Source organism: Labeo rohita, unplaced genomic scaffold (genome assembly GCF_022985175.1).
Source record: "Labeo rohita strain BAU-BD-2019 unplaced genomic scaffold, IGBB_LRoh.1.0 scaffold_96, whole genome shotgun sequence".
NCBI classification, from domain to species: domain Eukaryota; kingdom Metazoa; phylum Chordata; class Actinopteri; order Cypriniformes; family Cyprinidae; genus Labeo; species Labeo rohita.
The window spans coordinates 61,301-89,196 of NW_026129920.1; the positions used below are offsets into that span (position 1 = coordinate 61,301).

The 27,896-nt window shown below is 35.5% G+C and overlaps 2 protein-coding genes across 4 annotated transcripts; one reads left to right on the plus strand and one right to left on the minus strand.

Annotated features, from left to right (window-relative positions):
* Nucleotides 1–1,900: 1,900 nt before the first annotated feature.
* Nucleotides 1,901–11,104, minus strand: rbbp5 (retinoblastoma binding protein 5). Of its 2 annotated transcripts, none has more exons than XM_051105306.1 (14): nt 10,930–11,104; nt 10,591–10,616; nt 9,317–9,489; nt 9,101–9,241; nt 8,863–9,025; nt 8,681–8,790; nt 8,461–8,580; nt 6,553–6,706; nt 6,397–6,468; nt 6,187–6,304; nt 6,021–6,090; nt 4,214–4,458; nt 4,059–4,136; nt 1,901–2,278 (listed from the first exon to the last, which is right to left on the minus strand). In XM_051105306.1, exons 1-14 carry the CDS (start codon nt 10,946–10,948, stop codon nt 2,226–2,228), a joined length of 1,542 nt encoding a protein of 513 aa, XP_050961263.1. In that variant the 5' UTR covers nt 10,949–11,104; the 3' UTR covers nt 1,901–2,225. The 2 variants fall into 2 exon arrangements, with proteins under 2 accessions (XP_050961263.1, XP_050961262.1); XM_051105305.1 differs by having other exon boundaries at nt 3,987–4,136.
* Nucleotides 11,105–12,657: 1,553 nt separating this feature from the next.
* Nucleotides 12,658–27,640, plus strand: cry3b (cryptochrome circadian regulator 3b). 2 transcript variants are annotated; one of them, XM_051105297.1, is made up of 15 exons: nt 12,658–12,887; nt 13,709–13,880; nt 17,138–17,246; nt 17,334–17,476; nt 17,557–17,741; nt 20,085–20,182; nt 20,273–20,413; nt 22,171–22,482; nt 22,551–22,702; nt 24,506–24,708; nt 25,721–25,834; nt 25,917–25,988; nt 26,073–26,150; nt 26,220–26,345; nt 26,426–27,640. In XM_051105297.1, exons 2-15 carry the CDS (start codon nt 13,723–13,725, stop codon nt 26,434–26,436), a joined length of 1,902 nt encoding a protein of 633 aa, XP_050961254.1. In that variant the 5' UTR covers nt 12,658–12,887; nt 13,709–13,722; the 3' UTR covers nt 26,437–27,640. The 2 variants fall into 2 exon arrangements, with proteins under 2 accessions (XP_050961254.1, XP_050961255.1); XM_051105298.1 differs by having other exon boundaries at nt 12,668–12,887; nt 25,920–25,988.
* The last annotated feature ends 256 nt before the right edge of the window (nt 27,641–27,896 follow it).

The window sequence follows — 27,896 nt, forward strand, 5'->3', positions numbered from 1 at the left end:
TTTCACCGTGAGTCAAACGCTGTGAATAATGGATGTGAACGGATGGAACATCTTCCCGTGCGCCGCACGGACTAACAGAAAAAAACTCTGCCTCTCTCATTGGATTTTGCTCGTTTCCACTTTTAGAAATCATTTTCTTGGAATATGATGTACATGTGGTTGTAATAAAGATGAGATTTTAATTAGCTACATCAAGTGTGTTGAGTTTCTTTTTCTTTCTTTTTTTTTTTGTAACGTTATTAAAGTGGCCGTTCGTAAGTGAAATCTGTCAACAACAAACCTTTATTTAATTCAAAAACTAACGGTCTCTGAACGGCGCAAGTGAAATCGCGCGCAGTTTTGACCAACGAATTTGCTATCGTTCGTGAATATGACATTGTTTTAAATGCACTTTTTGACTATTAAAAAGTATACGGACCACAAAGATAAAAAAAATGACATGTTCAGGTTACTTGACCACTGGATTACTATATTTTCTGTTTCCCTACTCTACTAAGACTATTGACAAACAATACTTTCATATTTATCATATTTTCATATTTATCCAAATTTCTTTAAAGCCTATTTTCGCCACGTAAAATGCCTTTAAAAGTCATAATTATGACAAAATTATGACTTTGAACATCGAAATTATGATATATTAAATGAAAATCATGACATAAAGGTCGAAATTGACATACTAAATCGAAAAGGTGACATAAGTCATAATTATGAGGTAAAAAATCGAAATTATGGCTTTAAAAGTCTACATTATTACGTACTAAATCATAGTTGAGGTAAACAGTCAAAATCATTACTTAAAAAGTCAGTTATGATTCTAAAAGTTGAAATTATGACACACTAGGTCATAATCATGAGGTAAAGAGTAAAAATTATGACTTTTAAAGTCGAAACTATTACACACCAAGTCATTATTATGAATTTGTTTTTTTTTTTTTAAGAAAAACTGGCTGTATCACTTTGAAAATTTCATAATTAATATTAGTATGTCATCTTCGACTTTTAAAGTAATAATTTCGATTTTAACTTTGATATTATGACATTAAATTAAAATCATGATAGTCGAAATTTTGATAGTCACAAGAGTCGAAATTGACATACTAAATCGAAATGATGATAGAAGTCTGCATGTCATCTACATGTAAAAAGTTATCTAAAAGTCTACATTACTAAATCAGTTGAGGTAAGAAGTCGAAATCGTGACTTAAAAAGTCAGTTATGTTTCTAAAAGTTGAAACCATGACACACTAAGTCATAATCATGAGGTAAAAAATTTAAATTATGACTTTAAAAGTCGAAATCATTACATACCAAGTCATAATTATGAGATTAAAAAGCCAAAACTGACTATATCACTCTGAAAAACTGGTAGTTATGAATTAGCATGTCATTTTCGACTTGTAAAGTAATAATTCATACTTTTTTTATCTTATGATTGACTTACTAAGGCATTACTTTTTCTTACGTAGCAAAAACTGGCTTTCATTCAATTTCGAGACAATTAGCAAGCATCATGTGAGTAACAGTGCTGTTTTGTTCAATAGTGATTAGCAGCAGGTGACTTCACTCAGAAAGTTGCGTGTCTCAAATGTTCACTTACTTCTGTCTGATTTTCAATCTTCAGATGTTTGTGAATAAAACACAGAAACACAAAATGGAATCCAACAGTAGAAAAGCACAAAATGGAACCGAATAACACAAAAATGTCTTTCTCTTGCTCTCTTTCATTTGCGCGCTGCTGCCGCCTCCTGCTGGACGGAAACTGGCGGTGCAAGAAACAAAATGGCGGCCGTTCAGTCAACGGTCTCTAGAAACACTCCTGACAGAGTTGGTTTATCCCATGTTCTTGATAACTCTAAAATGGTTGTACCAAAACACATTTTACACAAAGAAACCACTCTCAAAAAACAAAACTGGTTTAATATGTATAAAAAACACGACCAGTCTCAGAAAAAGCAAAACACAAAACAAATATAAGACATGTGACCCAACTAGTGCTTAAACACAGAGACAGATCCATCTACTCTAAATAAAAAAAAATAAATGATCCCCTCTTCCTATCACTCTCTCTATCCGAGGAAACTGATCAGACGGGCTTCAAACTGCGGTGGCGTCGAGCCGTAACGTCCTTCTGTAAAAATACAACACAAATCCAGTCCATAGAGTCCATAAAAAGAGCGACCTCATTCATCCACACAGACAGGGGGCGCTGGAGGCCCTCAGCTTCAGTCCAAACCCTGAACCTCATGCTGCTTGTACGCCGCCGCGACCAGACTTCCTGAAAGAACAGCAAAAAAAACATGACATTTTGTAATTTACACTTCAAACTTATTTTGCTGACGTCAAAATGAAATTTTAAGTTACAGTTAAATTAAACAAACCAATATGTAAAACGAACATTTTTTACGAATAAAAATTCATAACACCGTAAAAACACACTGTTAAATCCTTCAGGTCAACATAAAGGCCCAAAGAGCGAAGCGACAAAGCAATGCAAATCTGCACCGAAGCTAATTTCTTATGAGATAAATTTGCATATATACGATCACAAGCGAATCATTTGCATGCTTCAATGCAAGATACAAACAATATGAAAAATCACAGCTGGGAATCATACGACTCAACAAAAATGATTAAAAATAATTGATTTAAAATAAAGCTGAAATAAAAACTAAATATTAGACGAAAAACAAACGAAAATTAGAAATGGTGAGATAAAAATGTTACTATTTAAGTAAAGAAAATTATTAAAATTACTAAAACAAACTAAAATGAAAATTAAAATTACGAAAGCACAAAACCACAAAATGGCCAAACGTAAAATTAAATAAATGTAATATAGTTTAAATAAATATAACATTTAATATAAAAAAATTATATATTGAACACAAAATGAAAAAAATATTAAAATTTAAAAATTTATAAAATCTATAAAAGTATATCAATAATATATAAATGGAAAATATATATGAAATATTAATATTAGACAATATAAAATATTAAGATACAAATAACATAAAAAGTGTATAAATAAAACAAACCTCAATAAATATAAAATTGAAAACAATATAAAATACTTTATGAATACATCAAAATATTAATTTAGACAAAAGACATTTAACATGTAATAGTACATGAAAAACAAATAAAAATTGAGACGTGAAATTAAATAAGTTACTACTTAATTTAAAAAAAAGTAAAACATTTTTATAATAAAAATGTTAAAAGCACAAATTAAAATGGCTAAATCTAGAATTAAATAATATAAAAATATGAAAAACTAAATAAAAATATTAAATAAAATATTTATAAATACTACAAAAGTGTATAAAAATATTTAAATTTAATCTAACAAAAAATAAATATTAATATATGAAATATGAATGTTAATACAAAATATTAAAATATGAATGAATATAATAAAAAGTATGTAAATAAAGCTAAAAATTAAATGTAACAAATGAAAAAAAAAACTTTATGAATACATAAAAATATTCCTTTTACAATAATACTATAATAATAACTACATAATACTCAATACATAATACTACATACAAATGACTCTTTTGAACTGATTCTTTTAATGACTCAGCCAAAAAGACTCATGAATCATGCTGCTTTTAAATCATGATTATGTATAAACATACGATTCGCTCATCTTGATTCATTTTTGAATCTTTTAAAGATTTGCATTCAAAACTATCTTTATTAGTAATATAAGCAACATTATGATTGAAATGTCACCCGTAACATTCTTTGTTTTTGTTTAGTATCTTGAATGAATCATTAGGCCAGTTTTAGTACATGAGTTTTGCTGCAGGGCATCATGGGAATGCTCGGGGAGGACAGTAGACCTGAAGCATTCGCTCGCACATTGAGTAGGTCAGAGCAGGAAGGACAGGAAGGCAAGCAGGAAGCAGCCAATCACAGCTGAGCTCAAGCCGCGCCGGACCCAGGCGGGACATAGGGGTCAAAGGTCGTCTTACCTGGCGTCCCCACCAGCCCCTCTGCTCTGTCCCGGCAGACTTTGGGTCTGAACGGAGAGTCTTTGTCTTTACCTTTAGATCCCTTGGGCCGCCCCGCCGCCTTCTTCTTGGACTTACTGTCACCCTTCACACCCAGCAGCGGATGGACCTCTGCGAGACACACAAACGGAGGCGTCAGAGGAAGTGACATCACGCTGAGCGCGGCGATTGAAGTGAACGGCTCTTACCGTCGTTCGGGACGCCCTGCAGCTCGATGGTTGTGGTGCGGATCTTCTTCTTGGGCGGCCCTCCATCAGACGAGGGCTGTCGCTGTTTTTTGTCGCCGGGGCCGCTGTGGGCGGAGCCATCATCGGGTGTGGCATTCTGACCCGCAGCGTCAGGCGGAGGACCGAACGGGTTCTCCTCAGGGTCCTCCACCTCTGGAGCGATGGGCAGATACAGCAGCGCTTTATAGTCCTCCAGCTCCTCGTCACTAAAACACCATAAAAAAACATGGTAAAAATAAGGTAAAGATTTGAAAATTACACTTACGTTTAAATATACTGAGCGAAAATAATGATGCAGTAAATACTTGAAAAATTGACTATGCAAAATTTAGCGAATAAATGTTAAAACATATTTTTGGAATGTAAAAAAAAATTAATTATGATTAAACACACACATTTGTAACTTTATAATTAAAAAAATAACATGAAATTTTGCAATTTACACTTTACAAATTTATTTTGCTGACATCAATATGAAATTTTAAGCTTATTTTGCAAAAGTAAAAATAAACGTGATTAACAAAAAACACCAAAAACTACAAAATGAACAAAATGGTATAATATTAAAAACTAGATAAAAAAGAGTTTGTCAAGACAAACTTTAAGTTGGCTTGAGAAAGCCAGACCAGAAAGTTTGAAAAGTTTAGTATCTTTAGAAAGTTTAAAAGTTTAGAGTTTAAGAAGTTTTAAGAAAAAAGTTTTAAGTTTGATGGTTTTCAGTCTGAAATACTTTGTTGTTAGCATGTTTCAAGCATGATTATCAAGTTGCTAGCTTGTTTCTAACATAATTAACAAATTGTTAGCATGTTTCTAGCATGATCAGCAAGTTGTTAACATGTTGTCAGCATGATTAGCATGTTGATAACATGATTCAAGTATGATTAACAAGTTGCTAGCATGTTTCTAACATGATTAGCAAGCTGTTAGCATGTTTCTAGCATGAGTAGCAAGTTGTTAACATGTTGTTAGCATGATTAGCATGTTGCTAACATGATTCAAGTGTGATTAACAAGTTGCTAGCATGTTTCTAACATGATTAATAAGTTGGTAGCATGTTTCTAGCATGATTAGCATGTTGCTAACATGTTTCTAACATGATTATCAGGTTGTTAACATGTTGCTAACAAGTTTCTAGCATAAAGTAAACAAAGTAAAATACAGCAACTTTCAAAACTTAAGTGGTATGAACAAACACAAATGTCAAAACTAAAAATTAACATACACATTTAAAACTATATTATGAAATTATAAATTTTGAAAAAATATAGCGAATTCAAATTTCAAATTAATTTTGTGAATGTCAAAAACTTGCTTAAACAGTACAAACAAACAAAAAATTAAAAGACAACAAATAAATATTTGCACTGCGAGATCATTTAAAAACAAATTTAACGACTTTCATTTACATTTTATTATGCGAAAAATAGACTGGTTTAAACACTATGAACAAACAAAAATATCAAAACTAAAAAACAAACACACATAATGGTTTGAAAAATGTGAAATTTAGCAAATGAAATCTAAATAGTATTTTTCAAATGTGAAAATAGACTGGATTAAATAATAAGAACAAGCAAAAATGTAAAAAAACCCCAAAAAAACGAACAACAGAAATACAGTAAAAAACGTTTAGCATAATCTGTTTAATATTAAAGTTAGATTTAGGTTTTGGATTATTTTTTTAAGCTAGCTGTAGAACTAGTACTCGACTAGCGTCCAGTATGATTTTAAAGGTATAATGTGTGTTTTATAGTTTACTGTGACTGACCTGCTGCAGAATGCTGGGATTGGATCGACTGATGTGACGTCCACCTCCTCGTCCTCCGCAGCGTCCGCACCTGATACACACACACACACACACATCAGTGTCACATACAGCAGTGTGTGTGTGTATTAGAGAGAGAGTGTGTGTTTATATAGGTGTGTGTGTTTACCGGTCTGCTCTGGTTCGCTCTTGTCCTCGTCCTCGATGTCAAACTCTGATTCTCTCTCCTCGTACTCCACATTCTCATCCAGCTCTTTAAAGTCCGGCGCAAACGCGCTCCAGTTTTCCTGCAGACACACAAGCAAAACCTCGTCAATGGCTGCAGTCTGTATAGACACACGAGAGACCGGTTTTGAGTTGATCTGGTTTATAGACCCACCACTTGGTTCTGGGCCCAAATGGACACCACACCGCTGGAGATGGACGCGATGATCGGCCGCACCGGATGCCACTGAAACAGACGAGTCAATCAAAAAAACTAAACTAAAAAAAAACATGTTTGTTAAAATAAATGTTAACTGAAATAAGAGCGTACGGCGACGTCCAGCAGTAGCTCTCCTCGTGTCCCGTGGAGGATCTTCACCAGGTTCCCGATGCTCTTCTCCCAGATGTAGAGTGCGTGCTGCCGCGCCGAACCCGCCACGATGTACTCGCCGTCACCCGAAAAACAGCAGCGCTTCCACGGCGTCCTGATCGACAGAGACTAAAATTACCCTCTTTAACTATGTTGTTCTGCTGTTTTGTGTTCATCAGCTTCTCATTTTTGCTCTTTTTACATTAACTATCACTCTATATAGACTAATACAAGACGCACAAAGCGGAGAAACAGACAAACTGAATCAACTAAGTGAGTTATTTATGCTGGAAGTGTTCAGATTGATTCAAACTCGTGACTTCGATCATTCAGTTCAAGTGATTCACTAGCAAAAACCAGATCAAAGAGACATTCATTTTCAAATTTCAACATCGCTTGTAAAGACTTAAAAAAACAGGCATAGTGATGGGTGAAACAGAGCTTTTCAAAACCCCAAATCAGTTCAACCATTGTGTTGCAAAATAATTTCGTTTTGATATTCGTTTCGTTAATTGAATTGTGTATTGTGAATCATTTGATTCAGATCTGGACATTCAGATCTGGAGAGCGGGTTCACATCGGAGCAGGACTGCAAATCATTTCATTTAGATTGGGAATCAAGAGTCATTTGATTCAGATCGGAAATTCAAAACGGGACCGCGAATCATTTGATTCACACCTGAACATCGGAGCGGGATTGCAAATCATTTTTATTTAGATCGGGAATCACAAATCATTTGATTTAGATCGGAAATTCAAAACGGGATTGCGAATCACTTGAATCAGATCGGTAATCGCGAATCATTTGATTCAGATCAGGAATCGCGAATCATCTGATTCAGATCGGGGGAATCGCGAATCATCTGATTCAGATCTGGACTTCGGAGCGGGATCGCGAATCATTTGATTCAGATCGGGAATCGCGAATCAGACCGGGAATCGTGAATCATTTGATTCAGATTGTAAATTTAAAAGGGGATCGCGAATCATTTGATTCAGATCGGGAATCGCGAATCATCTGATTCAGATCGGGAATCGCGAATCATCTGATTCAGATCGGGACTCCGGAGCGGGATCGCGAATCATTTGACTCAGATCGGGAATCGCGAATCATCTGATTCAGATCGGGACTCCGGAGCGGGATCGCGAATCATTTGACTCAGATCGTGAATCACGAATCATCTGATTCAGATCGGAAATTTAAAACGGGATCGTGAATCGCGAATCATTTGACTCGGATCGGGACTTCGGAGCGGGATCGCGAATCATTTGACTTAGATCGGGAATCGCGAATCATCTAATTCAGATCGGGACTTCGGAGCGGGATCGTGAATCATTTGACTCAGATCAGGAATCGCGAATCATTTGATTCAGATCTGAACATCAGAGCACAGATTTCAAATCTGTGAATTTTCTGAGAAAATGGTAAATCATTAACGAAGTACAGTTACAAAAACAGTGTTAAAAAAAAGTGGATGAATATAGAGATCCAATTTTCACTGCTTTAGGGAGAACAGAACTTGTTTCCATGTACTTGTCTAGATCAACTTTGAATAAGGAAAACAGGGGTTTAGAGACAGATTTTTGTCTGAAATTTAGCGAGCAGAAAACACAAATTAAGTAACTAATATTTTCCTATATTCTCTTTTGAGTAGTCAAACAATCCAAAGAAAACATCTTTAAAACAGAAGAACAAAATGAGATCAGATGAACATGAATAAATCTGATCAAAATGTCTCTGTGTGGTTCATTGGCAAACAAGTGAATGAATCTTCCTCAGAAGAGAGTGTCTGACTTATAGTGTCATATGTCCCCACCAGTGCCAAAATCAAACGTACTCCCTTGCACAAACACACTTGCGTCTCTCACCTGTTGACCAGGTCCTGTAGTTTCTGCATGGGTTCAGGTTCTCCGTCTCTGCCGCACGTCAGGATCTCTCGGCCGTCGTACACTCGGATGATGCGGTCTGCCGTGTTAATGAGGAAACAGCTGCAGGACAAGAGACAAACACAGGGTATAGAAATACACTCAAAATACTGTTAATTAATAAACTAATATGATTTGTTTTCCTATCAGTGTGTCCTCTGACCTGCCCTTGCGTGCGAACTCGATGGATTTGATGGCGGTGGTGTTGCTGGTTCCTGTCGTCACTCTGAATGACGCCACAAGGTCCTGTGTGTTTGTGTTCAGCACCAGAATCTAAAACAGACAAACACACGTTAGACACACATCTCATCATACACATACAAACACATGCTCATGACCTCTGACCTTTCCCTTGGCGTTGCCGGTGTAAATGTACTCCCCGCGCCGGTCGAACGCTGCCACCACGTTCAGATCCGAGTCGTCGTCCACCGGCAGCACAACGTGTTTGGAGTCGGACAGCGTGAGCAGGACGGGCGCGGACTTCATGGGACACACCAGCACCTTGTCCCTGCAACACAGAGGCACGCTCTCAGTCACGCACAGGAAGTCACGCGTGCTGCACAGGAAGTGTGAACACACTCACATGTCTCTGGGGTGGTACTGCAGCTTGAGGATGGGCGAGGGGAAGCGGAAGCGCTGGTCGCAGTCTCCCGTCAGGACGTCCCACTGAGACACGATGTTGTCCGTGGAGGCGCTGACTAGCTTGTGTCCGTCTCTGCTCCAACTGAACCACAACACAAGACGTCAACAACACATGTGTGTGTGAGTGTGTGTGTACAGTGTGTGTGTGAGTGTGTACCTGAGCGAGCAGACGGGGTGTATGTGTGCGCTGATGATTTTGGCGATTCCTCGTGTCAGGAAGTCCCAGATGACGATGCGTCCGTCGTTACAGCCGACTGCAAGCAGCGTCCCCCAACGGTTAAACGTGCAGGTCAGAGCCATACTGATGCAGTCCAGAGTGCCATCAGCCTCCTGAACACACACACACACAACATATAAAACTTTATAAAACAAAGTTATACTAGAAATATGCAAATGTAAATAAATCTATAATCAATTTAAATATTTATTTAAAAATCAAATTACATAATGTAATAACAATTTTATATAAATATATATACATACACAAAAATGTGCATAATTAAATGTATAATAAACAAAAATGTGTGCATGTAATTAAATATATAATTAAATATATAATAAACGTAAAAACTTGTACATATAATTAAAAATATAATTAACGTAAAAATGTGTATATACATAATTAAACATAATAAATGTAAAAACGTGTATATGTAATTAATTATATAATAAACTCAAAAACGTGCACATGTAAATAAATATATTATGAATGCAAAAAACATGCACATGTAATTAAATATATAATAAATGCAAAAACGTGCACATGTAATTAAATATATAATAACCGCAACAAACGTGCATATATAATTAAATATATAATAAACACAAAAACGTGTATATATTAACTTAAATATATAATAAATGCAAAAATATGTATACATGTAATTAAACATATAATAAACACAAAAATGTGTATATATGAACTTAAATATATAAATGCAAAAACATGTATACATGTAATTAAACACAATAAACGCAAAAATGTGTATATGTGTAATTAAAAATAAAATTACACTAAAATCAATTATAAAATAAACGTAAAAACGTGTATGTGCATTTTAACATAATAAACGTAAAACCTGCACATGTAATTGAATATATAATAACCGCAACAATCATGCATATATAATTAAACATACAATAAAAGCAAAAACGTGTATATGTGTAATTAAATATAAAATTACACTAAAATCAATTATAAAATAAACGTACAAACGTGTATCTGCAATTAAACATAATAAACGTAAAACGTGCACATGTAATTAAATATAATATAAACGCAAAAATGTGTGCAAATAAATATATAATAAACATAAACACGTATATGCAATTAAATACATCATAAACGTAAACCCCGTACATTTAATATACAATAATAGTAAAAAAACAAACGTGTATATTAATAACAAATTATAAATGCTGTTACTGTACCTCTGGGTAATTCTGCCCGAACGATTCTGCAAGATAGAAAACACAGTTTTGATAAATCACTACGTTATTTTGCAGTAACTTCACACAAACAAATTCACACAATCCATAATTATGAATATTTATTAATCTGACAGTTCATATCAGAGAACCGAGAGGGATTATACATATAATAAACCACATCCTTACATGAACACTGAAACAGAAAGTTTCCTATAAATTTTCGAGTATAAATAACAATCAGTTAGTTCTTTAAAAGTTTTCATTGAATGTTTATAAACATTACAGACGGCTAGCAGCGGTTAGCGCTGAGCTAACAAACTCAAGAACAGCAGATCTCACCGAGCAGCTCCAGATTCATCTTTGCTGCTGTACAAACACAAATCCGATGATTAATTAGCAGCGAAATTAAAATATGAAGGGAAAAACAGCAAAAACTGGAAACATCAAAAAGCTTCTGATGAGCGACTGCAGCGCGACTGGCGCGGAGCTGCAAGGAAGGACCCCAAAACAAAGCGCCCCGGCGAGCGCCTGAACAAAACACACCGAAACACACACATCTGATGAATTAACGCACGGTTCATTTAGTTTGTGCTTTAAAATAGTTTTAAAAAATAAGACACGATTGTTTTTCAGTTAAAACCTAAACACTAACAGCAACAAACTTTCAGAAGAGCCTTACTAAACTAGTTGTATTAGTGAATATGTCTGATGTAAAGCGGAAAATATCTTATTATTAATTTACATACAAAATGATTATAAATGAACCAGTTTGTCATTAAATAATAAGCTATAACTCTAAAGTAGAGCAAATATGGGATTTATAGCGTTGCAGCAGCACAATATTACAGTAAACACATAAAACACACAGCACATTTCAAGATTTATACACAGTACTAAAAAAATAAATGTGATGAAAACCCACTATTATATTCCCAACTCGTTCTAGTGCTGTCAAACGATTAATCGTAATTAATCGCATCCAAAATAACACAATATGTTTACACAATATGTGTGTACTGTGTATATTTATTATGTATATATAAATACACCTACATGCATGTATATATTTAAGAAAATATGTTATGTTTATATTATTAAAATATTTATATATAATTTAAATTATTATGAAAATTATATTTTCAATATATATACTGTACGCGTGTGTATTTATATATATATATATATATATATATATATATATATATATATATATATATAATAAATATACACAGTAAACACACATATGTAAACACAAACTTTTCGGATGCGATTAATCGTTTGACAGCACTAAATTATACACTTTATGTGGAGTTGGGCAAAGCTACATAAACTTTCATAAGTTAAAAAAGGCGAAAATATTTATTCTAGAATTGAATATGTATCAACGTATGAAATAACCCATGTTTATTTCATTTAAAACGTAAATTTACATCATTAAAAATACTTTAAATGCCGCCTTTTCCCTTCTTTATTAGCGCTAAAGGCAACATTAGTACAGTTTCCTGCTATTCTACGATCTTTTCCTTGTGCTGTACTGAAACCGCGACCTTCGATCCAAAATGGCGTCCCATAGAGTCGCGCCCGTGATCATCCGGGTATTTACGGACGCGACCAATCAGAGGCGGATGACCTAATAAGGCGGGGTAAGGGGTGCTCGGAACATCGGCTATTACAGCACAACCAGAGGGCACAACGGACAAATGAACAGCGGGATCGCATCTTAAAATCACGTTAAACGGTATTTAAAGTTCAGAATTCATCAAAGTCACTCGGAAAGTTCTTTTCGTCCACGCCGCATAAACGTGAGAGAGATACTTTGACGTCACGCAGGTGGGGACCAATGAGCGGCCTCCATATGTGGGACACGAGCGGCGCAACTTACCAAAGCAGCGCGCAGGCGGCATAGAGCTACAACTATAGATTCCATAAACACTTTATAAAATAGTTATCGTGCAATGTTTTGACACACAATTTAGCTAGTAGATACTTAACACGAATATTTAGAGATTAACACCCGCGAATGTATTTTTAGAACCCTTGAAATCTCACAAATGAATGTGTAGGTGCATCTAGTGAGTTGGTATCTATGCTCACGCCGGATTCTTTGGTGTCCGCGCATGCGCAGCGCGCTAAAGCGTTATGTAAACCGTCGCTGTTTTGGCCCGGTTCTATGTAACTGGACTTTGGTGAACTAAGCTGGTCTGCAGTGGTTCTCCTGGCGCATCTTCATCAACTCTGAGATGATTTTATCACTGGGACTCACATAAACTAATTTTCCCGCATTCGTATCGCCTCAGGTGAGTGGCGCTTCACAAACTCTCGGCTTATTTCGTGTATTTACGGGATTTAAACAGACAAACAGGTTACATAAAGTGCAACTCCACGACCCTATTCTTTAAAAACACTCATTTGTGGTAAAAACTTTAATGTTATAGCACATTTTGTGTGTTTGTTACGTTTCTATGGCATTTAGTGACGTAAGCGACAGTTACTGTAATGACCCAATTTTAAGGCTGAGGGTCAAGTTATTAAACACGAGAAATTACGTGTAAAACTGTAGTTTTATGATGAAAATGTCTGAAATGCGTTTCATATTTAAGTAAAAACACTAGTTTGTGTGCCAAAGTCGCAAACTCTGAACTTATGAGCTGTTTTATATTTTTAGTGCCATTTTGCAACATAAAAAAGTGAAATGCTGTTGTTTTTTTCATATTATATTGATATAATTAAACATATAAAGTGTAAAATATATACAATAATATTATAATAAACATAAATGAGCAAAAAGGTATATGCTAATTAACACGGCTTATATAAACAGTGAAATACTGATGTTATTCTTAGTAATAATGTTGTTATTATAAATAATAATGATCAAAACAGCATTTAAGTATATATTATAAGTAATAACATGTATTATTATCAGTATTTTATCAGTACGTTAATTAATAATATCCTTTTTATTAATAATATGTAAATGAAAACAGCATTTAATATTAGCAATAATTATTTTTAGGATGTTAATTGAATCATACATGACGATTTGTTCATGTGTTAATAGTAATAATTGATTTTAATGGTCTGAATTGATTTAAATGTTAATATTGTGTGTTGTCAGGTGGCAGCAGCATCATGTCGGTCAACTCCATCCACTGGTTCCGGAAGGGTCTGCGTCTGCACGATAACCCCGCGCTGCTGGAGGCCATTAAGGGATCCGATACGCTGCGTTGTGTTTACTTCCTGGACCCTTGGTTTGCCGGCGCCTCCAACCGTGGCGTCAATCGCTGGAGGTGAGAGAAACACGTCACACGTACAGCACATATGTGGTAATTCACTATCCCACGTACAACACGTCAGCGCTTCAGAATTAAACACTAGAATACAGTTCAGCCACTGCCAGTAATAGTGTAAACGATTTTATTTGCTATTTCTTAATATTTAAAAAAAAAGTTTTTGTTTTTACAAAATTCATAACAAAAATTATTATATTTATTTATCAAAGCACTATAATAATTAATTAATAATTCATAATATATAAAAAATATTAATTCTTCCACAAAAATCACATTTAAAGTTAATTATTATTATTATTAATATTATTTATTAAATTAAATCAGTTTTTAAGTATTTTTCTTGTTTTTAATACATTAAACTACTAAATTATTATTATTAACACACTGAATTAATAATACTTCAAACTATTTCATGTGTTAATCCTAAATATTCTTGATTTAATTAATAATATATAATTAATGAATACACCTGTATAATATAATATATACATCTATAGTGTAATAATCTGTAAAAATATAATAAACATTAGTCATTTCATAAATGTTGCACATTACTTCATTAAATGTAATAATATTGCTGTTTTTATTAATATAATGAATAACAATAATAATTTAATTAAACCAGCTTTTAAAGATTTTAGTATTTTTCTTATTACATTACATTAAAAAAGGTAACAGGTATAATTATTTTGATTACTATAATTATATTATTATTATTATTTATCTAAATATGACAATATTCACCAGTGTATGTTATTTATTATTTACTTGTTTATTTTTCTAATAAATGTATTACTTTTTAGAAAAGTTAATTATTAGTTGTATTGTTTTAAATAATAATAATAATAATAATATAATATATATATTTTTTTACTTTTTTCGTATTATTTTATTTAATTAAAACATGTATTATTATCATTATTATTATAAATAAGATGTTACTTCAATAAATGAAGTTTTGAATTAGTTTATTAGTGATTTAGTGATTATTTAATTGTTAATACATCTATCTAATACAGTATGTATACAAATCTAAATATGTAAATATTTGTCATTACTGTGTTATGGCATGTTGTTTATTTTTTCTGATTATTATGATGATCAAAGTGCACTTTCAACTCATTAGAGGTTGATGATGTTTTTGACTCTTAATTTTAAGAGTTAATTGGCTCCATCTGGTGGCTCTTTAAAGATTGACACCCATAACTCATGTTTATGAAATATTGTACATGGTGTTTTCATTCATATGACAGTGTGCTGATTTCTGTGTAATCAGTGCAGCTCATTGTTCACAGTGTTTGCTGCTGATTTCTGTGCTGTGATGGTTTATGATGCAGTGCAGTGTTTTCAGGTTGAAGTCAGTTGTTGTTGTGTTTGTCATTGAGTCTGAACTCAGATTGAATCCTGTGCTTGATGGTCTGAGTCTGGACTCAGTCCGGTCTCTGTGCGACTCGGTTTGACGTAGTCAAGCGTTTCCACAGCGATGACCCACTTTCTGACGCTCCGTCACGAGCCCGACGCCCGTTCTGGGCACGGGTTTGACTGCATTTCTCAGCCTGAAACACACGAGGGATCCTGTTACAAAAGAGTCGGGAACAGAATGTTCTGTACAGAGAGAGAGAGACAGACAGATGGGTGGGGGGATTAGAGAGAGAGAGAGAGAGAGAGAGAGAGAGAGAGGCGGAGCCAGTCATGTGCAGTCGAGCTGAAATGATGTCAGTGGGTCAGACAGACAGAGAGAGAGAGAGAGAGAGACAGACAGCTCTGATCCCAACACACTCGTCTGACTCACTGTCTGCTTGAACACTTACAGAATCATAACACTTACAAATAACAAGTTAATTACACTTATAGTTTAATAAAGAATTATTTATTATTATTATTATTATTATTATTAAGACAATAATGCATGAAGGCTATTTTATTATTGACTAATTAAATTAATAATAATAAATCATTATTATAATAATTAAAAAATACGTAATTGTAAAAAGAATAGAATATTATTTAGTACTATTATTATCATTATTGATCAATTAATTCATAATTCCTTTATATTAATAATAAATATATTCCAGTGCTGAATGAAATGTAGTTCTGATTTGAATAATGATTCACGAACCCGCTGCAAAGTCCCGATCTGATTCAAATGATTCACAAAATGCACTCCAAAGTCCGGTCTGGATCAAAGACTTTGCAAAACACACTCCGAAGTCCCAGTCTGAATAAAATGATTCAAAAAACACGCTTCGAAGTCCGATCTGGATTAAATGATTCATAGACATAGATTGCGCTCCTAAGTCCGATCTGAATCAACAATTAGCAAAACACACTCCAAAGCCAATCTGAATCAAATGATTCATGAAATGCACTCCAAAGTCCAATCTGGATCAAATGATTCACAATACACAAAATGCATTGTGTATTAGTTCACAATTTGTGCTCCGAAATCCTGATCTGAATCAAATGATTCACAATATGTGCTCCAAAATCCCGATCTGAATCGAATGATTTGCAAAATGCGCTCTGAAATCCCGATCTGGATCAAACATGTCACAAAACACACTCCGAACTCCCAGTCTGAATAAACAATGATTCGCAAAACACGCTTTGAAGTCCGATCTGGATCAAATGATTCACAATACACAAAATGCGCTCCTAAATCCAATCTGAATCAACAATTAGCAAAACGCGCTCCGAAGTCCCAATCTGAATCATATGATTCACGAAACACGCTCTGAAGTTTAATCTGAATCAAATGATTCGCAAAATGTGCTCTGAAATTCCGATCTGAATCAAGTGATTCACAAAATTCACTCTGAAATCCCGATCTGAATTAAATGATTCGCAAAACACGCTCCGAAGTTCTAGTCTGAATCAAATGATTCGCGATCCATGCACCAAAAATCATAATTTCATATCATGGCTCAGAGCACAGATTGCGAATAATTAAATTTGCGAACTCACTCCAATGTCCTGATCTGAATTAAATGATGCGCGCACCACGCTCTGAAGCTTAGATCTAAGTAATGATTCATTAACCATCAGAACAAGACTCATAGTGCGGATCACAAAATGATTCATAATACATGCTCATGACAGCTAAATGTATATCTTGAAGCAGTGCACTCTGGGATTGTTCTGTGTGTGATGCATCTTCAGAAGTCTTGCTGTAAGCAGTGTGGGTCACAGACTGTGAGATCGTCACATGATCAATCAAACCCATTCAAACCTGACTTGTGTGTGTGTTTTAGGTTTCTGCTGCAGTGTCTGGAGGATCTGGACTCTAGTCTTCGTAAACTCAACTCCTGTCTGTTCGTCATCCGCGGTCAGCCCGCCAACATCTTCCCACGGCTCTTCAAGGTAACACTGGCTGAGTCGTGTTTTACAGCCACGTAGCTCATGTTTTGATCACGTGACCATAATAACACTCGGTACGTTGGTCCACAGGAGTGGAAAGTCTCTCGATTGACATTCGAGTGCGACTCGGAGCCGTTCGGGAAGGAGCGAGATGCGGCCATCAAGAAACTGGCATCTGAAGCGGGAGTGGAGGTGATCGTGAAGATCTCACACACGCTTTATGATCTGGACAGGTGAGAACACACGCCAAACCAACTGTGTTTAACATTATATTATAATCTGAGCAGATTCTGAATGACTGTGTATATCTTAGGATCATCGAGCTGAATAACGGTCAGCCACCGCTCACATACAAACGCTTCCAGACACTGGTGAGCAGCATGGAGCCGCCAGATCCTCCGCTGGAGCCGCTGACCAGAGAACTGATGGAAAACTGTGTGACGCCCATCAGTGAAAACCACAGAGAGAAATACGGAGTCCCCCTGCTGGACGAGCTGGGTAACACATGCACTAAAACACATAGTATGAAGAGATCAAACAACAGATTCATGAGTTCATCCACATTTCACTAAATTATAATACTTGTAATTAATGTAATATAATACTTGTAATTTCACTTGTAATTATAATACAAGTCAGAATGAAGTGAGTACACAGAGACATTTAGATCAGATTTATTCATGTTCGTCTGAGCTCATTTTGAATTTGATTTCTGTTTTAACCTGCAACAGATCCTTTACCATGCTTTAAAAAATTTAAAAAAAAATGGTTACTATAGTTAAAACATGGTAACCACAATTTAACCAAGGTTTGCTACAGTAACCATAGTTTAACCATGGTAAAACTGTGGTTATACAAAAAACATGGGTGCTACATTTTTACTATAGTAAAACCACAGTAAATTTTCTTAAGGGATTTGTATTTGTGTATAACTGTATAACTGTGTTGCCTTAATAGTTTGATGTTTTCTACTTTGTAATTAAAAAGAAATTAGAAAAAAAGGCAGCACCGAGTCCCGATGTAAATCAAATGATTCGCGCTCCGCGCTCGAATTTTCAAACAGAATAAGCTTAGCGAATCGAATCATTCAATTCGCGTAACTGCACCGAAGTTCCGAAGTGAATCAAATGATTTGCAAACCCACAGTCTCAACCTGCATCCCAATGTGCGTACTATCCATCCTAAATTCTATGTGATAGTAGTCATTTTCAATACTATTTAGAGCAGATAGGGTGGATAGTTTGCACATTGGGAAACAGGCTTAATCTGATGAAGTGATTCGCGATCCTCGCTCCGAAGTTCCGATCGGAAAAATGATTCGCAAACCATAATTTCATATCAGCGTATCGCGGATCGCGAAGTGATTCGCGGAACCTTTGCTGAACTTCCGAAACGAATCAAATGATTCGCAAACCCACACCGAAGTCTCAGTCTGATCAAATGATTCGCCATCCGCGCCCTGAAGTTTCTATCTTATTCAAAAGATTCGCAAAACTGCACCCAAGTTCCGATCTGAATCAAATGATTCGTGATCCGCGTTCTGAAGTTCCGATCGCGCAAATGATTCGCGAACCATAATTTAACATCAGCAGATCGCGGATCATTCATTTCGCGAAATGATTCACGGAACCGCATCTAAGTTCCGAACTGATCAAGTGATTCGCGATCTGTGTTCTGAAGTTTTAATCTGAATCAAAACATGACTCGGAGCGCGGATCGCGTATCACTCAATTCGCGAAATGATTCGCGCAACTGCTCCGAAGTTTCGACCTGAATCAAATGATTCGCGATCTGCACTCTGAAGTTTCGATCTTAAAAATGATTCGCAAACCATCAATTCAGATCAGGCTTCGGAGTACGAATCATTCAATTCGCAAAAAGATTCTAAGTTCTAAGTTCCGAACTTAGCAAGTGATTTGCGATCCGTGCTCTGAAGTTTTGATCTGAATCAAAAGATTCGCGAACCCACACCAAAGTCCCGATTTGCGAATCATTTCAGATCAGCCTTCGGACCGCGAATCATTCAACTTGCGAAATGATTCGCGGAACCACACTAAAGTCACAATCTGAATCAAATGATTCGCGATCCTTGCTCCGATCTAAATCAAATGATTCACGATCCGATTGGAGCGCCTCAAAAGTGAATCATTTTGTGACGCATTGATTTATTGATTCTGAGTTTCGAAAAGCTCCGTTTCACCCATCACTATTCGTGCTTTTTATAATCATAACAAGCGATGTCGAAATTCGAAAATGAATTGTTCTTTTGATCTGGTTTTTGATAGTGAATCGTTTGAACTGAATGATCGAATTCACGAGTTTGAATCAATCGGAGCGGTTCCAGTGTAAATGACTCACTCAGTTGATTCGGTTTGTCTTCCGCTTTTCGCGTCGTTTACACGACACTGTCAGTACTACTACTGGCTTAGCGCGCTAGTTTGGTGACATTTACTGAAATAAGTGACACAAATATGATATTTACAAATAAAATATCCATATTTCCATTCCAAAGAAAACATCCAACACTCAATATTCAGGTGAGGTAACCGGTTTACTGCTAACTAGTGAAACACTCCATTAAAATGACGAGCTGCAGCTCAAAATACATGTTAGATGGAAACATTGTGCGTTATGATGGAGTTTGTAGTTTAATTCACTAGATTTGAAATAGTTTAAGCACTGCAGTTCAGTTGCTGACAGATCAATAGGAATCAGTTGAAAGCATCCAGTCATCTCATACCATTCAAGTCAGTCTTACATTTGTATTGTATTACATATTTGAGAAATTTTTGCTGTGTCTTACAGTGCTCATATGTATCTTATATGTGTGTTTGTGTTCAGGGTTCGACACTGAGTCTTTGGCTCCTGCTGTTTGGCCTGGAGGAGAATCAGAGGCACTGATGCGGCTGGAGAGACACCTCGGACCCGACTCTACCGCGGTACGACACGTACACGCACACACACAAACACAAGCTCCAGCAGTGGTCATGTGATCAGGCGTGTCTAAAGCGCATGCTGCTGTTTTCCAGGCGTGGCAGGAGAACTTTGAGCGTCCGAAGATGAACTCCAGTCCGCTGCTGGCCAGTCCGCTGGGCTTGAGTCCGTACCTGCGCTTCGGCTGCCTGTCCTGCCGCCTATTCTACAAAAAACTCACCGAACTCTACAAAAAGGTGCGGCATTTCAAGACTTTTAAGATCTATTCAATTATGTATTTTAAACATTTTAATCATTATATTGGAAAAAAATATATTTATATAATGTAGGCATATTGTAACATATCTACAAAAACTCAATTCAAAACATAATCTATTCATTAAAAATATAATCTAATTAGTTTACAATATAATCCAATTAAAAAGACCATTTTTAAAGTTGCTTCTTTTAATAATATATTTTAATGTATCTAAAATATATGCAATATATCTGAAAAAACTTTTAAAATAATATTTTCATAAATAATAAAATAAGCATTATTCAAATAAATCATAAACTTTTAAAATGCTGTTTTCTCATGTGACGTATAGATTGTAATCGAAACAATTAAAAAACCTAATTTTCTCGTCTCGTGACTTATAGACTGTAATCAAAAGGCTTTAAAACACTATTTTCTCATATCTTACATTGTGGCGCATAGATTGTAAACAAAGTGCATTTAAAACACTATTTTCTCATATCATCATGTTTAGATCATAATGTAAATAGTTCTTATGTTGTGACGTACAGATTGTAATTGAAAAACTTTTAAAACATTTTCTTATATCGTGATGTAATCGAAACATTTTTGAAAATTATATTTTCTTAGATCGTGACATAAGTAGTAATCAAAACGCTTCTAAAACAATATTTTCAATATATAAAATGATCATTAAGTATAGATCATAAGTAAATGCTTTTAAAACGCAATTTTTTCATATTGTGACGTATAGATCATAATTTTAAAATGTTATTTTCTTATACGTGATGTAGATTGTAATGAAAATGCTATTAAATTGACAGTTATTCATGTCTATTCTGTTTATTCAACGCTATTTTTATAAAAAGTAATCGAAACGTTTTTAAAACGCTATTTTGTTGATTTGTAAAGTATAGATCATAATTGAAACACTTTTAAATTACTATTTTCTCATATCGTGACGTATAGATCGTAATTTTAAAATGTTGTTTTATTATACCGTGACATACATCGCAATCAAAATGCTATTAAATTGATATTTATTCATGTCTATGTGTATAGATCGTAATCGAAGCGTTTTTAAAACACTATTTTCTCATATCGTAACTTATAGCGAAACGCTTTTTAAGAGCTATTTTCTTACATCGTAATCAAAATGCTTTTAAAACACTTTTTGTACCGTGAAGTATAAATTATAATCGAAACAGATTTTAAATATTATTTTAAACGAATCGCTTTAAAAACTTTATTTTCTCGTATCGCGACAAACAGATCGTAAACAAAGCGTGACACATAGATCGTAATCGAAACACTTTTAAAACATTTTCTTACTTCATGACGTATGGATTAAAATGTAAACACTTTTAAAACACTGTTTTCTCATATAAAAAGTAATCAAAACGTTTTTAAAACGTGAAGTATAGGTCGTAATCGAAACATTTCTTCATTTTACTTTTAAAACGCTGTTTTCTCGTATATAAAGTAATTGAAATGCTTTTAAAATACTTTTCTCGTATAGGAAGCAAACAAAATGCTTTAAAAATGCTATTTTCTCATATTGTGAAGTATAGATTGTTATTGAAATGCTTTTGAATGCTATTTTCTCGTATCATGACGTATACATCGTAATCGAAGCACTTTTAAAACACTCTTCTCAGATTGCGACACGTAGATCATAAAACATTATATTAACTTTCAAAACGGTATTTTCTTGTATCATGATATACATAATCTCATGATGCTGTGCCCTCGCAGGTAAAAAAGAACGGAAGCCCGTCGATCTCTCTATACGACAAGCTCTTGTGGCGGGAGTTCTTCTACACGGCTGCCAGCAACAACCCACGCTTCGACCGCATGGAGGGAAACCCCATCTGCATCCGCATCCCGTGGGACAGGAACCCCGAGGCGTTGGCCAAGTGGGCCGAGGCCAAGACGGGCTTCCCGTGGATCGACGCCATCATGACGCAGCTGCGGCGCGAGGGCTGGATCCACCACCTGGCGCGGCACGCCGTGGCCTGTTTCCTGACACGCGGCGACCTGTGGATCAGCTGGGAGGAGGGCATGAAGGTACGGACCCAGGGCATGATGGGTAAGGGCGGTGTGTCTGACGCGTGCTAACTCTGGCGTGTCCGCAGGTCTTCGAGGAGCTGCTGCTGGACGCCGACTGGAGCGTGAACGCCGGCAGCTGGCTCTGCCACTCCTGCAGCTCCTTCTTCCAGCAGTTCTTCCATTGCTACTGTCCCGTGGGATTCGGACGCAGGATCGACCCCAACGGAGACTTCATCAGGTGGGTGTTCACACCGCTTCGCTTCACTTCCTCAATCTGGATCTAGTGTGAACAAAGAGATGAGGGATTCTGAGGATTAATATATCAATTAAGAAATAATGTAAAAGAATTTCAGTATAAATTTAAAAAACAATTAAAATTATAATGGAATGTCTATTTTAATTTATTTTTTAATTGTGATTAATACATGATTAATGTAATGTTTTATTTCAATTTATGTTTATTATTTATATTAAAATTATATTTCAAATTTTATTTGTAAATTATATTGATATATTGTTAATATTAAATACATATTATAGATTTTATTAAAACATTTAATGCTTCACATTAATTTTTTTTGTTAATTTAAGTTAATTCAATTTTTTTGGTTAATTTGTTTTACTATAAATTGATAATTATTAATCAGGACCTTATTTATGGACCTTGATGGAGGAACACTTCATTTCAACATGCTAACAACTTGCCAATCATGCTAGCAACATGCTAATCATGCTAACAACATGCTAATGACTTGCAAGTCATGCTAGAACCAGACTAGCAACATGCTACTAACATGTTAATTATGCTAGAAACAGACTAGCAACATGCTAGTAACATGCTAATCACGTTAGAAACATGCTAACAACATGTTTGTGACTTGCAAGTCATGTTAGAAACATAATAGCAACATGCTAGTAACTTGTCAATAACATGCTAATCATGCTAGCAACATGCTAGTGACTTGCTAATAATGCTATAAACAGACTAGCAACATGCTAGTGACTTAACATGCTAATCATGTTAGCAACATGCTAGTGACTTGCTAATAATGCTATAAACAGACTAGCAACATGCTAGTAACTTGTTAATAACATGCTAATCATGCTAGCAACATGGTAGTGACTTGAAAGTCATGCTAGAAACATACTAACAACATGCTAGTAACATCCTAGAAACAGACTAGCAACATGCAAGTAACTTGTTAATCATGCTAGAAACATGCTAATAACATGCAAAGCATGCTATTAACATGCTAACCATGCTAGAAGCATGCTAGTAACTTGCTAGTCATCCCAGAAACATGCTAACATGTTCATCATGCTAGTAACTTGTTAATCATGCTACAAGCATGTTAGCAACATGTTAGAAACATGTTAATCATGCTGTTAACATGCTAATCATTCTAGAAGCATACTAGTAACTTGTTAGTCATGCCAGAAACATGCTAACAACATGTTAATCATTCTAGTAACATGTTAATCATGTTAGAAACAAGCTAGCAACATGCTAGTAACTTGCTAATCATGCTAGAAACATGCTAGTAACATGTTAATCATGCTAAAACATGTTAAACATCCTAGAAGAAATGTTCGAAACATGTTAACAACACGCTAATCATCTAATCTATCTATATAAAGTTTAAAACCTCAAGCTTTTACAGCTGCTTTAAACTTTCATGCTAGGCTTTCTAAAACACAAAGTTTTTTTTTTTTATCTAGTTTGTTTTACTATTTTAAGTATTTATCAGGACCTTATTTCTAGACCTTAATGGAGGAACACTTAATTTCCCAGAATGCTCTAATTGTCTTTTTGGTCATTATTTGTTTATATGACATCATTTTTAAACAGTACAGATTTTTTTTTAGTTGTATTTATCAATTAGCCAAATATATTTTGTATATAGGAGAATGTGTTTGTGTGTGTGAGCCTCTGACCGCGGCTGGGATATCCATGATCCCCTGCAGCGGTGTGGAGGCAGTGCTTTGGTTTTGTGAAGGTTGTGATGAGGCGCTGCGGGTTAATCTCTCCCTCTGATTGCAGACGTTACTTACCTGTACTCCGAGATTTTCCAGCCAAGTTTATTTACGACCCCTGGAACGCTCCGGACGACGTGCAGCGTGCCGCCAAATGCGTGATCGGCGTGGACTATCCCAAACCCATGGTGAACCATGCCGAGGCCAGCCGCCTGAACATCGAGAGGATGCGGCAGATTTACCAGCAGCTCTCCAGATACCGCGGACTCAGTAAGAATTAATTTATAGTATCGCAATAGAACATTTTTTTTCTAGCCGATTAACGATAAAAACACTGACAGCCAATCAGAATCCATCTAACTTTACAGAAAGTGAGAATTTAAAGTGCCAGATAACAAAACTGCAGTGCACTTAGAACAAACAAAACATTATCGTCCATTAATATAGTTATCATTATAGTTAATTCACAGTATCACTATGGAACATTTTTTCTAGCGGATTAACAATAAAAACATTGGCAGCCAATCAGAATCCATCTAACTTTACCGAATGTGAGCATTTGAGAATATCTATAAGAGAATATCCAAGTTTACATCCCAGCTGTAACGATAATGACACGAAGGAATAGAATAGTTGGAATCATATTCAGAACGATTTTTTCTAGTTTATGAACGATAATAAAATTATTCACAGCCAATCAGAATCCTTGGAGCATTTAAAGCGGCAGATAACAAAATTGCAGTGCGCGATTAGAATGTTATTGTACACTAACATAGTTATTGTTAATTATAAGAGAATAGCGAAGTTCACAGCACAGTGCTAACGACACAAATGCACAATATCACAGTAATCAATTATCAAGCTGAGTAACGTTTTAAAAATTGACAGCCAATCAGAATCAAGCATTTAAAGTAGCAGACAGAAAAACTGCAGCATGCTTATAATAAACAGAACGTTATCGCTTGTTAATGTAGGTATTGTTATAGTTAATGCTATAATTATCGTTCCTGGTTTAAACGAGTCTTAACTATAAAAAACAGCATAGTCCGCACCATAGTTACAACGACACAGAGAAACAATATTGTTGAAATCAGTTTCATAATGATATTTTCCAGCTGACGTACAATAAAAAGACTGATAGCCAATCAGAATCCATCAGACATTACAGAACGTGCTCATAATAAATGGAACGTTATCATCAGCTAATATAGTAAGCGTTACAGTTACTGCTGTAGTTTACGTTCTTGGTGTAAACTGGACTTTATTTTCGTTAATTTATCAGGTCTTCTCGCAACTGTTCCATCCAACCACATGGAAGGCATCGGAGTAAATGAAACCCAAGGAGCCGCAGCACCCCCTACACGGCGGAGGGCACGGAGCGGCACGTCGTCTCACCGTGAGTGTTTGAAATCGTACGTTGCGATCTAGTAAGTGCATTTTAAGGAAATCAAGTGAGCTGTAATGCTCTGTGTGTCCAGCAGGGATCAGGAGAGAGCAGCCCGGACCGAGCGGAGCGAAACATCGTGGAGCAAGACACCGACACACACTCGGTGAGCCCTTTGGTTGCCTTTTGGTAAATTTGATTACGTTTTATAAACATTTGCGCAAAATGTTTTAACGTTTCTCTCTTACAGCCCACCGTACGTCGCCTTACACCACCCAGAGCGACCTGACGGACCACGCCCATGAGTTTGCTGTTCCACAACAACCAGGTATGTTTTTTTTGCATAGGAAATATGTTACAGTCGTTTCGAACAAAATTTAATGTTGAGTTCTTTTAGGGCGTCTGATTTGGCCAGTTGGAGGCGGGACTGGAAAGAGAGAAAGGGAGTCGGAGCACAATGGTTGCCATGGTGATGACGGCCCCTCCTCCTCCTTCTTCAGCGCTAAAAGCGCAAGATCAAGAGGTTCGTAAAACGTTGAAACTATGAACATTTACGCTGATTGCTAATAGGAACGTTCAGCTGTATTTTTCTGTTTGTTTCAGAAGAGGCATGAAGACGTGGAAGGCGTGGCCTTCTCTTCCTAAGCTCCACCCACTGATGGATTTGCAAAATGTATTATAAACTTTCCTCACGTGTCAAACACAAACATTCAGAGTATTTCAATTTGTCCAAATCAAATTGTGGCGGAAATGTGATTTTAACATTTTTGGAAACTTTATAATGTAAAATTCTAAAACATATATAATTAAATTAAATTTAATTACTATCCCAAATATTGATTTTAAAAATCAGATGTAAATACTGTCCTCGTGACGTTAAACTTTTACACTAATAAAGGTCCTTTCACACCAAACACAGAACGTATGAATGTAACGAATATTTGTCAGGCTGAATGAAAAGTTAAATGTTTGAATAACTTTACGATAACGTTTACGAAAACGCAAACCAAAGCTCAAGTTGTATTGGTTGTCACCAGCTGCGAAAAATTTGTGAATTTCCATTGTTTATATTAAAATTTGCAAAGCTTTGTTTGGCGTAAATGGACCTTAATATGGAAAAAATACGAGTAATCGCAAACAGCCGAAGAAGAACACTCATTACGCCACATTTAAACGGATCCAGATTCGCTCAGTATTACGGAAGAACGGAAGAGTTTCCACAACGCTGCTCTGAACCGGCCTCACCTGTACATACCTGCGTCTGTTTCCATGGTGACGAGAGAGTCACATGATCGTTGGAATGTGTTCGGGTCCAAACTGTTGTAACTGTACCACAGATGAGTGATTGTCTCGTCTGTATAAACGACTGTATTTTGTTCCATGTTTTAGTGTTTTTGCACAGATAGCGTAGAATCCGCTCCAGTGTTTGACGTCATCTGTCTTCCATCGCTGTACATTATTTCCACCTATCATGGTCATCGTCTCCATCTCTGTGTACTACAGTGTTTTGTATATGACAGCTGTATCTTATGGAGCTGTACATTTTTACCGCTTGTGTCTTCAGTTTTTCTACAGAATATTGTTAGCTGTTTTGAATTTTAAAGATGTGTATATATATATATACAGTACTATATATATATATATAGTATACAGTAATCAATATTTAAAGTGGATCAAAACCTTTCATCAGAGTTGTCCGTTCTGGTTTGATCCACTTCAGATGTTGACTCCTGTAGTACCAGCATTTGTTTCTTAGTCTGTGTGTGGTACTTCATCAGCCAGCTAATAAAAAAATATATATATTTAAACACAAAGTAAGTGTTTTGTGTCTGTTAGTCTCTTATTTGACTAGATATAAACCATCTTTTGTCTCTGCTAGTGTGTTAGATAAAACTCAAATTTAACAATATAGAAGTTAAGTGACTTTAAAGTTGTATATTTTAATTTGCTTTGCTTTTTTGTCCTCAAATCTTGTGTTGTGATCTTGACGAGCTGACTAAATGCACTCATATGAAGGCAAGACATAACCAAAACTAATTAAACATTTCTCTGTGTTGTTAGTTTACCCTTACTT